The sequence below is a fragment of the Pleuronectes platessa genome, chromosome 4 (genome assembly GCF_947347685.1).
Source record: "Pleuronectes platessa chromosome 4, fPlePla1.1, whole genome shotgun sequence".
Lineage (NCBI taxonomy): Eukaryota > Metazoa > Chordata > Actinopteri > Pleuronectiformes > Pleuronectidae > Pleuronectes > Pleuronectes platessa.
In genome coordinates, this window is record NC_070629.1 from 26120089 (window position 1) to 26135036 (window position 14948).

Consider the following 14948-nt stretch of genomic DNA (forward strand, 5'->3'; position numbering starts at 1 on the left):
GACATGTATAAATGGTGCCTGCTCTTTTAAAACGTGGATCTTGATGGAAAAGGATCAGACATGTTTAGTGGACTTATACCCACGAGTGATGCAACCTGATGCACTTTGGTAGAGTTTAAGGGGACAGGGGACAAAGTCCATCACCCAAACTGCTGCATGTAGTGCGTCTGTCTTTAATTCTGGCTGACTGGAGCTAATGATCTTGTTAAATCTAGAATCTCACCTGCTTTCACAATGACTCACTTTCTGTAAGTAAAAGTAAAAATGGTGACTCTATACATAACACCCCCCCCCCCCCCCAACCCCACGTGGGGTTAGTTCTACAGGATAAACTTGACACTTGGTGCAGATGTTTTGAATCATGGAAAATGCTCTGCAGTTAAACTCCATCAAAACTGCATTGGAAATATGTTCGCATGACATCACATCATGTAACTTGTGCGTGGGAACAGAACAACGCTCGGGGTCCTGAGGAAACGCAGAGGACATTGCAAACAGCTGCATTCAAACAGTCGCAGAGCAAAAGTAACGTTTGCAGTGTGCGATCAATAAGCCATGGCTGTTTTGAAACGCTCTCTTCCTGACATCTTCAATTCTTCGAATTTTACAGCTGATCGTGGATTCCACTGACAATATGAAACAACTGACAGCAGGCGGTGGAACTGCAACAACAGACATGTGAGGGTATTTCTTCTCTCCCCCCCCCCCCCCCCCCCCATCCCCCCCATCTGCATGGTGATTATTGCAAGAGAACATGAGAAGCAGTCAGGCATGCAGGCAGAGCATGGATGAATCACTGAGGATATCAGATTACAGGGCTCTCGCCACTGTAATCGATAGTAAAACCACCATTCCCCCCCCCCACACACACACACACACACACACCCACACACACACACACCCCTGTTGGGAGATAATCTACTGCAAAGAGTCAAACCACATCCAGTTTGGATCAGTGCCAGTGAATTATTCATTGCCTCAGTTATCTGGGCCAGTGGAGAATCATATGGACTAAACACACCCACACACACCCACACACCCACATACACACACACACACACACACACACAAACACACACACACTGGTGCCCTATCAGAGGCCGACTGGCTGAGTTTCCTGGAAGTGAACTTGTTGGCTGCGGTGGCTCTCCGCACTAAATAGCGAGGCTAACCAGTGTTTGCTTTGTGGAAATCCCTCTGGCGTTCGCAGAGTGAGATGGGACGGATGGCTCACACAAGCCGGCTGCCCTCCTCCCTGCAGTCATGTGTGGGATGGCATGTGTTAGAGGCTGCGTGTGCTTTCACTGAAATATGGAGTAACTGTGCCGCTGGAGCAAACCAAACATGTTGCACACAATTACACTGAGAAGATCAGAAGTTTGACGACGGTATAGAAGAGCTGAGCGACACAGGAAAAATAACTATGAATTTGAGGTTGTAGGAAATCGTGAAAAGTGAAATAGATTTGAGCTGGAGGGAAAATCTACAAAGTAGTTGCAGGGGCGTACCGTGCAACAGGATAGTGCCTGGGGCCCCGAGCTCAGAGCCCCCCCTCCCACAAGAACATCTGAGTATGTATATGCAGTTAGATAATAATTTTGATACTGAAACAATCATTTGAAGATTGTAATGATGTGGTTTGGTATCATGGGTGTCTTTGGGGGTCTGGGTTTGGTTTGGTCTGATTTGATGTGGTGCCCTGCAGGTCCCTGTTTCCTGCTGCCCCCGAATCCCTTGGAAGGTTTCTGAGCAGGTTCAGACTACTTCTACTCAAGGAGAAGCATTTTTATGTTCGGCTGCTGAAGTAGCTCAAAGTAATAGAACTTTTTTTTATAATTGTCGTGTCAAATGTAATTTAGTAGAACACAGATCTTCACCAACGCCAAACAGACCCTTTAAATTCAATCAAGTTGTACCAAGTACAACACAGATATCAGAACCCTGAAACGTTTTGGTCAAAATCACAATTTCAAAAAAGTGGGAAAAAACAAGCAACAGGTTTCATGGTTAACTGTTCTTTATTTTTTTGCGGAATCTGCTGACAACAATTGAATTTCTACAGGATGACAGATTCTCGAGGTGTGTGTGTGTGACAGATAAAGATTTCAGGTATTACAAGATATAAGGTCCAGACTTGGAATGTGACAGGTGGTGTTGATGGAGGGGTCATCTAGGATTTTTTCTTCCTGTGTTCTCCCCTGTCAGGATTCGACCCGGCAACCTGTAGGCCTGAAGTGAAAGCTCAGCCAGAGTTTGGGGCCCCGGCCTCTTATCATCTGGTTTCTATTCTCTCTGCCCTGTCCAATGAAATCTGACCTGCTTTAGAGGAGAACTGAATTATGGGCCCGTCAACAAATACCATATTCCCCCCTTTGAAGTTTCCTACGTGATGGAAAGTGTTAAGATGTCATGTGTTAAAGTTATTACCCAATTCTTTACCATTAACATGCTGTGCGCGATGCTCCGGACTCCTGAAGGCTGTTGTGGCTTCATCTGTCCTGACAGCAGCCAGACTCACCCCCTCTTTTTCACTTTGCCCAAACGTCAGAACTATTTTCAATCTCCCCTCGACTTTAGGTGACCCCCGCGGAGGTAACCCAGCCTGGGGGGAGTAGAGAGAGAAGGGGGGGAGGAGGCTGCGTTACAGGAGAAAAAAGATGGACTCCGAATGGTTCGTGACAAAGGTGGATAATTTTACCAGCTGCTGAATAATAGTCTGCTCTTGAGTCATTTGGAGGTGCGTGTAAAGCCTGTGTGTAATCTTCCTGCCTCCCACCCTTTAATTGTGCCTCATGGAACAAGTTGCTTTTGTTAAAGAGAGAGAGAGAGAGAGAGAGAGAGAGAGAGAGAGAGATGGCCTCAGGTTCTTCTGATCTCACCGGGACATGAGGGTGAGGTGTGCATTCAGAGCTTTACTCATCTGCAGCATTTCAAGGATGTCTTTTTGTATATTTTTGTCATATTTGTTATTTTACTGTGGATTGAGACGAGGGAAGATGGAAAAACATCAGATTATCAACTTGCAACAAACATCAGCATATATGATATGAGACCTGCCTCCATCCAAACACGTGTGTGCACCAGAAAGTTGTTTTGCTCGAAAATAACTTGTTTGGATACTATATAGAACTCAATCACTTCTAACGCCTGACATGTTTATACCTTACAAAAACAGCCACCCTATAATATAATTTTGAAATGTGCAAATGCAAATACCAGTGACTTAGTTTTTCCTCAGATGCATTTATGATGTTGCTCAAGGGGTTTTAAGTTATCGGATGCAGCAATATCACAATTCAGAGATCAGAAAGGTTTGAGGAGGCGGTTTTAGATGTTCCTTATAAAGATGGACGACCTTACAGCTCCCCTAAAGTGAAGCCGAATCATCTGGATCGCCCCCTAGTGACTGTTATAGGTTATAGACCCCCTCATCTGGATGGGACCTGGACCAAACTGAGACTGACTCACTATTGGTTCACCACAATCACGAGTATACAGATTCTAGATCAGTGCAAGATGGCTGCATTGTTTTTGGGGATTTGGGGGTTTGTTTTGTTCTGTTTTCTTTTGCGTAGAGGCTTTATTCATCAGGATTTATCATAATGCTTTTTTGAATTTAAATTTCACAACTCAAGGATCATTTTATACACGTTGCTTTGTTTACTTTTGTCTCAGGTATTTTCTGGACATTTTTATTTTTACACAGCATCAAAAACTATCTAGAAAAGTTACAAACAAACATAGAAAGAATCCCACTGAAAACTATACATTGTTTGAAAAAAATATTGTCCTGTAAATTGTATAAACATTGCAAAGGCAAAGTGACCCGGCTGCTACCTGCACATGGTCAGGGTCAATGAAGATCTCAAGTTTAAGACGCTGCCCTGTGACAGAGGGGTCAGAGGTTATCCCTGCAGCAGCAGCTGCCTGTGATAATGAGTAACAACCCTGCTGCCATCCTGACTGCACGAGAGGAAAATACCTTGGCCATTAAGAAGCCTCACGTGAGCCGAGGAGTGGGAGGGTGATCATCACAGCACAGAACGTGGGGAAACTCTCCGCGTGATCATGATACAGCAGGAAAATGTCTCAGGATGAAAAACATGTGTCTAGCTCTGGAAAATGTTTGTGCACCAATTTTCTATACATGTTCTAGAGTTCAGGTCTAGAAACACAACTCAAAACCAAAAGCTTCTTTCAGATACATGTATGTATTTTTACATCAAACACCTTCTTTTCTGGAAATCTATTCACCTCCATTAGAGGTCATGTACATCATGAGCGAGGACACACTTCACACTTCCAGTTTTGCCTTTACACTGCAGAGTATCTGTTGACAGAACAATTGTGTTGTTTCATTGATGCATGGGAGGAGGTGTGAGGATGTCGTCGGTGATATTCATTACAAGCCGGTGCATCAGCCCGTCAAAGCTCTCCTTTGTGGAGGGGATCAAGCCAGAGGCAGGTTAAGTCTTTCCACAGAGACGCCTGTGGTTTGCTCTTCCTCTTCACTTCCTCCTTTCTTCTTCTTCTGCGTTCTTGAGCATCTCATTAGGAGCTCTGCACGATCTGAGCTGTTGAACTTCACCTCCTCTTTGCACGAACCCGGATACATTCAGCCGAGGACGATTCGCCAATTTAACATTGATCTTTCCGAACAGGAAAAGGAGTTTTAACCTGAGACTTCAATGGGATTATTGTAATAAGCAACACCAAAGTTTCAAAGAAGACATTTAGTTTAAATATACTTATTTAGTTTTACAAAACTTGAGTCTTTAGATTTGAAGATGCAGTAAAAATACTAGTGAAACATAATATAGGAACTTATAATCTAAAAACAAAACAAGAGAATGAGGGAATATAGATGGAACGAAAGAAATGTCACGCTTTTAAGTTTAAGATATGTATTTGCATTGAACATTGAATGATATTATTTGGGTTTCAACAAATGTGCAATTTGAATATGTCACATTGGACTGTAGAAAACTGTGAATCAGTCAATTGTTGGTTTAGATCAATCAAGATAACAATTGCAGCCCAGAATAAAAGATTGTATCTGCACTGACAGCTGCATAGTTGAAGGTGGAATTACAGTATGATACAAGGAGTTTAATTCATAGCCGCTGTTAAAAAGTCACCAGGTGTCTCACGGCCATTTAAACCCACATGAGTGAAATGAAGGGGAAGTGGTGAGAGAGAGATCAGACAGAGATAACGTTCAATCAGATGCAGAAAGTCTCAAAGCGAGTGACTGAGAGCCGGCAGGGTGTTTCCTGTCCAGCGCAGGTTGTGACCCTGCAGAGCGGAGAATGATCCGTCTGTTCAGAGAAACCGCTGAGCCATCAGAGCCGCCGCCCATCACACCAAGCTGCCTCCAGACCTCTGACAGGCTCAGATCAATCAGCCGACACCGCGGCCGCCTCGAGGGCCATCCCCCCGAGATCGTCCCACCTTGACCAGCAAAGGTCACAGTGTTAAATTAGACTTTTCCTCCCTAAACTCAATCACTTCTGTCATACTGGGAAAAAAACTTTAACTAATGACTTTAAATTTGTTTTAATGACTGGACAAAAACCACTGAGGCTCAATTATGTTGTTAAATTCACTGACAAAAGTGTTTCTTTATGAAAGTTCTCTACTGTGATCTCCCTCTGATGGATGAGGAGAAAGCATTAAAGGACAGTTGTTAACATTTTTAAAAAGTATTAATAATTGAGATTTTCAGAATCAGGAGATTAAGAAGATAGGACTTTAAACTGGATTTAAAACAGAAAAGGTCTCTGTTCCCTCCACAGTTAAGATGAGCAGGAACTGAAAGGAGTTTTGTTGTGAGGATGACGTAAGTGAGGGGGGGGGGACACGGAATAAGGAGATCAATGACGTAAAGAGGGTCTGGACCGTTTAGAGTAGAAGCTGTATTATGGATCATTTGTTTCTGGGAAGGTGGAGTATTTCTCCCCTATTGGACTTATGTTTTAGTATAAGTCCTTTTTACTCTAAAACTGAATTTAGCTTTAAATTCTCTGAACTCTTTCATATTTGCCGTGGATTTGGGATTAAGAGAGAAAAACGGTTCAGTGTCGTCATGCAAACCTTCTAAAGTGTGCCCTTCCCATTCTTAGAGTTGAACAAGTCACTCAGAACAAACTAAAGAGCCAAGGCAACATTACATTCACTTACTGAACAATCTTTTGTTTAACACAACAAAGACGTATGAGAAACCGAGCTTGAATCCATCTTAAAGAACCGTGAGCTGCTCATTTCAACAGAGATGAAACCCGTCTGCCGCTGCTTCTCCTCTCATCGGATGTAGTGACCCGTAATCCTCGGCACGGAGCAGGAAGTGATTACATCCCATGATGCTCTCTGTCAAAACCGATGTTAATATTATGGGATTTCACGTTTTTCCATTGAAAAGCTCAAACTATTGTCAAATATTAACAAACAGGGAAAATAGGTTCTGCCAACAATTTAATTTCACTGGGTTAAGGGACTATTTCCTTTTTGAAACCACTGTACAGGCGTAATTAGGTTCAGTTTCATGTTATTAGTCTTGACAGTCATTGGCTTACACTGGAAATTGGAAGAGGCAGAGAATCATCTCTCCCACCAACCCTCCAGTGCTCCAGCCACAAACTAGTTTTGAATCCCATCTCATCCGGTCCTCGCTCATGCTACATGCATTTAACGTGTTATTTGGTTTTCATCACGCCAGTTTCCCGATCACACCAGGCTCCATTAACCCCTTCGCACCATTGTTCACGAGTCATTACGTCATTGCTCGTCCCTTTTGAAAGACGACGCCACGAGTCTTTAAACCCATTAACTCCTCATCGGCTCGCACTTGACTGATTAATCCTCGGCCTCGTGAAAGCCCGGTTGCTCGTTCGCAGGTGTCCAGGGGGGACTGGCCTGGAGGCGCTGCCGTTTCCCTGGGTCTAAAGAGCCAATTAGCCGAGACCTTGGTAACCACAGCGAGGCAACCATTAGTAATTAGCCATTGACATTTTGGCTGCAGGAGCAATGTAATAGCGAACCGATGTTCAGACTGAACGGCCGTTTCATTGAATCGCCGGTGATTCACAGGTCTGGAACCCGGCTGATACAACAGTGGAGGTGTGGCCAGTGCGATGGATCAGTGCTTTTAACATCAATAATTTTAAATCTTCATCTTCCAGTGACGCCTTCTTTGTAGGATTTCACTCCACATAACTCAAGCGATATAATTTAATCAGTCTCTACATAGTGGGAGATTAAAATCATATATCGCTCATGCTGTGTTTTTGACAACCAATACAGGAGTAAAACAGATCAAAACAAAAGTAGGGGAGAGCGGGGTAATGTGAGACATTTTTTAGATTTGCTCCCCTCTAGGCGAGCTAAAATGATAAATCACATCACCCGCCCGTATCCACACTGTTTTAACATCTGCATGGAACTGTGCTATCTCATGATGCCAAGGTAGATCTACTGAAGAGGCTTTACTGAATCAAACACATTCACTGGCATCCTCTCAGCTCCCAGTGGCTTGTGTAACAGGACTCGGTTGGCGGGGGGGGGGGGGGGGGGGGGGGGGGTAGCAGTGTTTGTAATATACTCTATAGTAATATCTATATGCTATGATGTGCTTATGATGGTGACACCCCTTAAAGGTCGATGTTAGGTAAATGCACCTTTATGTTGTAATGGTTGATGTTAGGTAGATGCACCTTTATGTTGGTTCATCAAAGGAAAGGGATATAGTGAGTCAAGTGTCGCTCACTTGACTCACTATACCAGTTTATCAACACCTGTTTATCAGCATAAGAAGAATCCGGATCGCAGAAATGAAGAAGGTTTTTACTCTTGCTGATAAAGCCTGGGCGGGTTCTAACCTACTCTATAAGTGGCAGAAATCTGTTGGTAACTTCATTGCTGTTGCCGGACAAGACAACTCAGTGAAAATATTTGATCGACATGGACAGAAGTGGACTGAACTCAACCTGCCAGGGCGCTGTGTGGGTATGGACTGGGATAAGAATGGAGACATTTTGGCTGTGATAGCTGCAAAATCCAGGTCCATCTTCCTCTGGGATGCGAGGGTCAATAAGTCTTCCAGGATAAAGAGCGGCATGAAAGATCAGATGTCTCTCATCTTGTGGTCAAAGACGAGCCCAATGTTTGCTGTCGGGACGGTCAAAGGAAACCTGTTTATCTACAATCAGCAAACTTCACACAAGATCCCTGTTCTGGGTAAACACACTAAAAAGATCACCTGTGGGTGCTGGAGTGCTCAGAATCTCCTGGCTCTTGGAAGTGAAGACAACACGTTGAGCATCAGCAATCATAAGGGGGACACCATCAGACGGACAACACTTTGCGGTGAGCCTAATGAAATCAACTTCTCTGTGATGAAGACAGATGAAAGGTCTTCTCCAGCAGATAGCACTGTGAGTGTGTCTGTGGGAAAGAAAATATTGATGCTTTTCAACGTCAATGATCCTGAGAACGGGGTAGAACTGACCTTCCAGCGGCGCTATGGAAACATCGTGTCGTATCACTGGTACGGTGATGGGAACATACTCGTTGGATTCTCCAATGGATACACAGTGGTTATCTCCACTCACATCAGGGAGATTGGGAAGGAGCTCTACCCGGCTCACAACCATAAAGATAGTCTGAACAGTGTGGCTATCTCATCATCATTAAACAAGGCTGCCTCCTGTGGGGACAACAGCATAATGATCCACGACCTGTCTGAGCTCAAAGATAACACTCATGTTGTTAGATTTGATGATGAGACTAAAGGTCTGGACCATCTGAGCTGGACAGATGATGGACAGCTGTTGGCTATTTCAACACAGAAAGGGACACTCCATGGTTTCCTCACCACGCTGCCTATTCTGGGTGACAGCTTTGGTACACGGATGGAGTACCTCACCTCCCCGCTGGAGGTCACCGAGAAAGGCCAATATTATGATAAGGCTGCGTCGCTCTACACTCGTTGCGAGAACTGGTCGAAGGTGGGAGACCTGCTGCCACAGGTTTCCTCTCCCAAGATCCACTTGAAACATGCCAAGGCCAAAGAGGCAGATGGAAAGTACGAGGACGCAGCCCGGGCCTATGAGAGCGCGAAGGACTGGGACAACGTGATCCGAGTTCTGCTGGTCCACCTGAACAACCCTGAGGACGCTGTGCGCATCGTCATGGAGACGCCGAGCATTGACCGAGCAAAAATGGTCGCCAGGTTCTTCCTACGGTTGAACGACGAAAGCTCAGCCATCCACTTCCTGTTTCTGTGCAAGTACAACGATGAAGCCTTCCAGCTGGCAGCGCAGCGCGGAAAGATGGAGGTCTACGTCGACTTCATCGGCTCTGAGGGGACACAGGAGGATTACCAGAACATCGCTTTCTACTTTGAAGGAGGAAGGAAACATCTGCAGGCTGGAAAGTTCTTCCAGAAGTGTGGACTGTACAGCAGAGCCCTGAGAAACTTCCTGAAGTGTTCCAACACTGACGACAACCTGGCAGTGGAGATGGCCATTGAGACGGTTCGTCAGGCCAAAGACAGCTCTTTAACCAATCAGCTGATAGATTACCTGAGAGGGGAGAGTGACGACAAGCCCAAGGATGCCAAGTACCTCTTCCGTCTCTACATGGTGTTGCAGCAGCACAAGGAGGCTGCTCAAACGGCCATCATCATCGCCAGAGAGGAGCAGTGTGCAGGGCACTACTGTAACGCCCATGAAGTGCTGTTCAGCATGTACATGGAGCTGAGGGCCCAGAAGGCTAAGATCCCTAAGGACATGACCACCGATCTGATGATCTATCACTCCTACAAACTTGCAAAGCTGCATAGGGACAGAGAAGAATACCTTAAAGCGGGCCACATGCTCCTTCGACTCTCCAACTACATCAGCCGGTTTCCTAAACATGTTGTTCCCATTCTGGCGGGAGCAGTCATAGAGTGTCACCGCTCCGGGTTGAGAAACTCTGCCTATAGGCTTGCGTCCATGCTGATGAGACCAGAGTACCGAGACGAGATCGACAAGAAGTACCGGTGGAGGATTGAGTGGTGTGTTCGACGTCCCGGTAAAGATCTAGAGGAGGAAAAGACTCCATGTCCGTTCTGTGGCTGCAAGCTCCCACAGAACGAGCTACAGTGTTATTCCTGCAAGAACAACGTGCCCTATTGCATCGCCACGGGTCGCCACATGCTGAAGGAAGACTGGTCAGAGTGTCCTCACTGTGAATTCCCTGCTCTCTACTCGGAGTTCACTCTGTTGTTGAAGACGGAGGGTGTGTGTCCGATGTGCTCAGAGACTGTGAGGGTCCAACAGCTGAAGAAGATCTCGGATTGTTCCCAATGTGTTCCCATGAAATTACCGTCACCTCTTACAAACAGGGAGATGCATACAGGTATAAAAGAAATTATAAAAGCCGGCATGGAAAACAAGAAACAAAATGATCAGTTCAACCCCCGTTGCAGGCCTGTTAACTGTGCTCTTCTGCGCCCAGTAAGGGCTTCTCACAACCACAATCTCAAAGAAATGAGGTTCATAAATTGATGGATACATTATGAAATTACTCAATAAACGAATAAAAGATTCAAACTCACTTCAAGTGTCATTTAGGGGAGAGCGGGGTAATGTGCACTGTAATAAAAGTCCGTGAAATTAACTGAAGTGCTGTGAAATCGTAACATAAAAATATTGTAAATGGAAAAACAATGAAGCAGGGTTTAATTTACAGGAATATTTTTTTAAATACTGAACGTAACATAACTGTTCATTTTAAGGTAAAAATATGCTAAAGTAATCATATTTCTTTGTAGAATTTACAGATTACTGTAGTTTCAACAAAGAAAAACTGTAATAGAAAAAGCAATACAATACAGTTAAAATTACAACATGACAGTGTTAAAAAAAATGTTTTATACAGAATAAATTTGTATTAAATTTTCAAATTTATATGTCATGCTTTACAGATAATAATATGTACAAATACAGCTAAATTATGAGGGGTTTAAAAAAACAGGTGTTGTGTCTGTTTAGAATTGAGTAGGCCTATATTTAACAATATGTCAGTTGGGTCATAATAATAATCATAGTAATAATAGTAATGATAACTTTATTTGTGTAGCACTGTAACGAGGTAACAGCATGCTTCACACAAAAGTCCATGGCAAAAATAAATTTAAGAGCCAAATCATAACATAATAAGCTCAAGACCTTAAGTTTATAGAGAAACCCAACAGTTCCCACAATGAGCAAGCACTTAAGGATAAAACTTTTCTTGTTATTATGGTAATTACTAGTGATTGGTTTCAAGAAATAGTTAGCTCTTGCAATTTTTAGTTTTGTCATTATAGGAAGTTAAGAGTTCTTTCATATTTAGGTAGTGGACTTTCAGTTTGGTCTTTTTCCACTTCCATTTTTTCTGCACAGCCTTTTAAGTTCTCGTAGCCTGTCATCAACCCATGGAGAGGTGTTAATAGGGGATTTCATTCTTGTTTTAATGGAGGCTGTGATATCCAGTGTGGTTTGACAGGTATTATTGAACCCATTAAGTAAAATATTAGGATCAGATGACTCATGACTCGCGTTATGGTCAAGAAGACCTACGGAAAAGATTGATGAGAATTTTAGACACTATGTTCATTTAAGATATACGTGAACTTTTATGTAACTTTTTATGTTTTTTGGGGCAACGTTGAACAGGGAGTCAAACTTAACACAGAGGGACTAGACATGTAAACCACGAGGTCCCAACTTTGACACATAAATAAGTTATAATTCGTTAATAGCCTGGTTAAATAATTATTTCATTGTAGTATTTTGAGAGTCAACAAAGTATTTGGTAGAATCTTCGGAACAAAAAATGCCTCCCAAGTCTTCTAAAACTGTGCTGACTAATGACTCAGAGGCTAACGCCGGGTTCACACCGGACGCGGAAGCGTGGCGTAAGCGCTGCGCATTACTTATAATATCACATACTTCTGCTGTTATCAGCCTGCAGTAAAAACGGCATTTAATCATTTTTTTCAAGCATATACTTACTTGTTGCTCCAACATTAACTGCAACAACGTCCCAACATGTGTCTTTTTTGGTGTTGTCTTTATACAACATATGCTGAGAATCATACAACTCAAGTTACTTCTCCACTTCAATTATTAATTTAATGTCATCCATGTTGAAGAACTTCTCCGCTGTTAGCTCCGGTAAATGTCGGGTGTCGAGGGTAAATCACGTATTCTCCCCTCAAGCCTATGTGGAGAATACGTAGTCCCCCTCTCTCTTTTTATCTGTATCACTGCTTGTGTGGCTGTAGTGGACGGGCAGACGGGGACATTTAATAATGTGGTTTGTAAAAGTGGTAAAATTAAAACTCCAAGACAACAGAAGGTGAATACAAAGTATGGGATGCATATTTGATAATTTATATCATATAAAATATCGTTTAAAATCATTTTCCAGGGTGTTTCCTGTTTTGATACGCTCGCGTCAAGCAGAAAAAATAGACTCGACGCCGAAACGATCGCTGCACGGCGCTTCAGCGTCCGGTGTGACCGGCACAAAGGTTTAACATGGGAGTGGATGGGAGCCAGAGGCTTGGCGCTGCGCTTACGCCACGCTTTGGCGTCGCTTCCGCGTCCGGTGTGAACCCGGCGTAAGGCTACGACGGCAAGAACACTGTGGACGCTAGCATGCCACAGGTATTCCAGGATATTGTCGAGGAAGTTATTTAAGAAGAGAATAGCGGTCTCCGTGAAGAGATCAAGCGGGCCATCTCTCTGATAAAAACTTCCCCAGATGAATGCAGTGACAAACTACTTGAACATGACCAAGGGCTGAATGACTTGGATACCCGCTTGGAGGCACGATACGCAAATTTGAGCCAAAAACTAAAGGAGAAGACTGATGATCTGGAAAATAGAGGAGGACGATGCAATCTACGTATCATAGGCGTGCCAGAGGCTTTGGAAAAGGGAAATCCTACACAGTTCATCACCCTCACGAAACATTGTGTTTCTACACACGAACGTTGTGTAGAAACACAACGTTCGTGTAGAAACACAACGTTTGTGTAGAAACACAAACGTTCGTGTAGAAACACAACGTTCGTGAGGGTCCTAATGGCTTGGAGGAGCACGCGATTATGGACAGGGCTCATCATGCCACGGCTCAGGTACCTTGTGAGTGGGACCGACCGCGCCCGTTCATCCTGCGGGTTCACGGTTTCACAGGATCAGGGTTCCCACGCTTGCCTTGAAAAAAAATTCCATGCTACCACCTGATTTTCCAGGTACCATATTAAATAATGATCTATAGGCCCCTGAAGCTTTCCGTGCCCCCCTCCCCTCACAAACACAACCCCCTAGGACACCTGACTACTAACTTGATTTAAAAGATGTGCCAGTCAAGTCTACATTGTATTGATGGGAAGTTCGGATCTTTTTACCGTGTCGGTTCTTTGAATCTCGTTCAGTAAAATGAACAAATCTCTTTTTGAGTCATTCGTTCGTTTCAACGGGGGGGGCAAAAAATCCAAAGACTCGTACCCGGCAGATGAACGAATCGTTCAACTCCCGACTGTGTTTTCGGTTCAATGATTTGTTAATCTGCCCACAGAGTCTTCGGCCGACGTGTCGGCCACACAGAGCGAGCTCATCTCGCCGGTGACCGCGGCGGACGGAGCCTACATGCACATCTGCGAGACGGAGGTGTTCAGCATGGGGGTGTTCCTGCTGAGGCCCGGAGCCTCCATACCGCTGCACGTCCACCCGGACATGAACGGGAATCTACGGAGCAATCTGATCCGCAAGCTGCCCTTCCAGCGCATCCAGCTGGCCCGCCGCAGCCGCGGACACAGAGCTTAAACTGCTGCTGCTCCACTTACTATAACAACGCCGCATTCCTACACTTATAAAATGCAATTCAATGTGGAAGTAATCCAAGTATTTAGAATACGTTACTCAGATTAGTTAATGTAACGGAATACGTTACAGATTACATTTTTGGGCATGTATTCTGCATTCTGTAACGGAATACGTTTTGAAAGTATTCTTCCCAACACTGGAAATGTTACTGACTTGAGAGTAGTGAGACACCTATATTTAAAAAAAAAAAAAATTCTCAAGATGGTAAATTTGCACACAGGTTTTAAAAAGTGCATGCCTTGGGTTTATACTTACAATGACTTTGATTAAATTACTTAAATGCACACCGATTTGTTATTCTTGTTTCTGTAATGAGCAGTTAAATAAAAATGTGGGAAAGAATTTTGTACAGTATCTAATATTCTGTTGGTCATATTTAAATCATTCATTACGTTTTTTTTGGGGGGGAAAGAGAGGATAAAATAAAAGAACCGCATATTAAATCTTAATCGCAATATGATTATTTCCCCAAATCGTTCAGCCCTATTCACAAGTCATAATGACTGGTTTTGTTATTTTTACTTTACATTTACACTTACAGTTTAGTGCAGTGTAATTATTTCCCGTGATAATTAAATGCCAGTGTGACAATAAATGACAATTTAAAACCATACAAACTGTCATGTTTTACTGTATATAATAGAGGAGGTTTTCTTAAAGAAAAATGATCTGCCACACAAAAGCTGTCAGTCATGGCTGCTTTTTAACACGCGAAAGGGAATGAGGTAACTGTTTCCTTTTCTGAGCCTATGGAGGTCACGTAGAAAATGATCCAAAGACTCATACCCGGCAGATGAACGAATCGTTCACCTCCCGACCGTGTCTTCAGATCAGTGTTTCGTTCTTCTGCCAACAGAGTCTTCGGATCAGTGATTCGTTCATCTGCCGGATACGAGTCTTTGGATCCTTTTTCCCGTGACCTGCATCAGCCTATGCAACAGTCCCGATGCGCGGCCACGAGAAAATGAACGAATCTCTCTTTGAGAGGACTCGTTACTCCCGAGTCCTTGTAAGGATTCGTTCAAAACG

General features: G+C 43.7%; 1 protein-coding gene across 1 annotated transcript; it reads left to right on the forward strand.

The window, feature by feature from the left end:
- Positions 1-7826: 7826 nt before the first annotated feature.
- LOC128438513 (WD repeat-containing protein 19-like) lies at positions 7827-10500 on the forward strand. The gene is made up of 2 exons (XM_053421094.1): positions 7827-10347; positions 10469-10500. The coding sequence occupies exons 1-2, from the start codon at positions 7827-7829 to the stop codon at positions 10498-10500; spliced, it is 2553 nt and encodes an 850-aa protein (XP_053277069.1).
- The last annotated feature ends 4448 nt before the right edge of the window (positions 10501-14948 follow it).